This window comes from Littorina saxatilis, linkage group LG8, assembly GCF_037325665.1.
Source record: "Littorina saxatilis isolate snail1 linkage group LG8, US_GU_Lsax_2.0, whole genome shotgun sequence".
In the NCBI taxonomy this organism is placed as follows: Eukaryota; Metazoa; Mollusca; class Gastropoda; order Littorinimorpha; family Littorinidae; genus Littorina; species Littorina saxatilis.
In genome coordinates, this window is record NC_090252.1 from 32,611,759 (window position 1) to 32,612,910 (window position 1,152).

General features: G+C 46.1%; 1 protein-coding gene across 1 annotated transcript; it reads right to left on the reverse strand.

Annotated features, from left to right (window-relative positions):
• On the reverse strand, positions 1-620 carry LOC138973335 (cylicin-2-like; the record flags this gene model as incomplete). Its single annotated transcript, XM_070346061.1, is given in 1 exon segment — positions 1-620. A coding segment is annotated over 1 exon segment (506 nt), but the record flags the coding sequence as incomplete, so codon positions are not given.
• Between the last annotated feature and the right edge of the window lie 532 nt (positions 621-1,152).

Genomic DNA, 1,152 nt, shown 5'->3' on the forward strand with positions numbered 1-1,152 from the left:
AATTCAACAACCCTGTGTTCTATTTCTGGTGAGATCTGGAAGAGATAGCCAAAGAAGAACTTTGCCTTCAAAAACAAAAATTGCCTTCAACGTCTGCATTGTGCGCAGACAAGCTCAATTCTCCGGCGCTGGTGGAGGCGGAGCCTTGAAGTTGATCTCGGCGTAGTCAGTGGAGGGCAGGTCCTTGATGACGGTGGTACGCGGCTTGACCCTGCTGAAGTCCAGCTGTCCGTACAGACACCCCTCCGCGTTGGGCACTCTGGCGTCAACAAGGATAGATCCCTGGTCGTCGTTGCTCGCTGCTCCTTCGTTGGCGTCGGTCTTCGTCCTGGCGTTAGCGTTGGTGTCTGGAGCGTCAGCTTTGGCCCCAGGTGCGTCATGCTTGGCTGGATCAGACTTGGATTTGGATGCGTCGGTCTTGGTCTTGGCTGGGTCAGATTTGGTTTTAGCTGCGTCAGGCTTGGTCTTGGATGCGTCAGCGTTGGCCTTCTTGTTTTCATCGTTGGTCGGGTTTCCAGTGGTGGCGGTCTTTTCGGTGGAGTTCGGCTTCGCTTCTTTCTTGCCAGAGTTGCGTCCCTTCTCTGGTTTCTCCGCAGTGTTGGTCGACTTTGCGTCAGCAGTGTTCTGTGCATACCAGAACAAATAGTGAGATGAGTGTTAAGCTACCCTTCTTTCCGTGATCACTATATTGTTAATTACTATAGATCTATCCTGGGTTTTATTTGGGATCAGGGCATCCTTAGAGAAATACAAAACATCTTCGTCATCACTGTTTCCTGTACCACAGAGGGGTCTTTTTTGTACGAATGGGACCAGACATAACACTAATAAGTCACAGAAAGCAAGCATGTATCAATAAATACGAGATTGAATATATGAGAACATGAATGAATGAATGAATCAATCAATCAATCAATCGATCAAGCAATCAATATATTAATCAGTCAATCAATCAATCAATTAAAATATAAATAAATAGATACATGAATAAAAAATATTTAGTAGTGAACGATAAAATATTAACCACACATCCACACACACGCACACACGCACGCACGCACGCACGCACAGACACACACTCACTCATAAACACACAAACACACACACAAACACACACACACACACACACACACACACACAAACACACACACA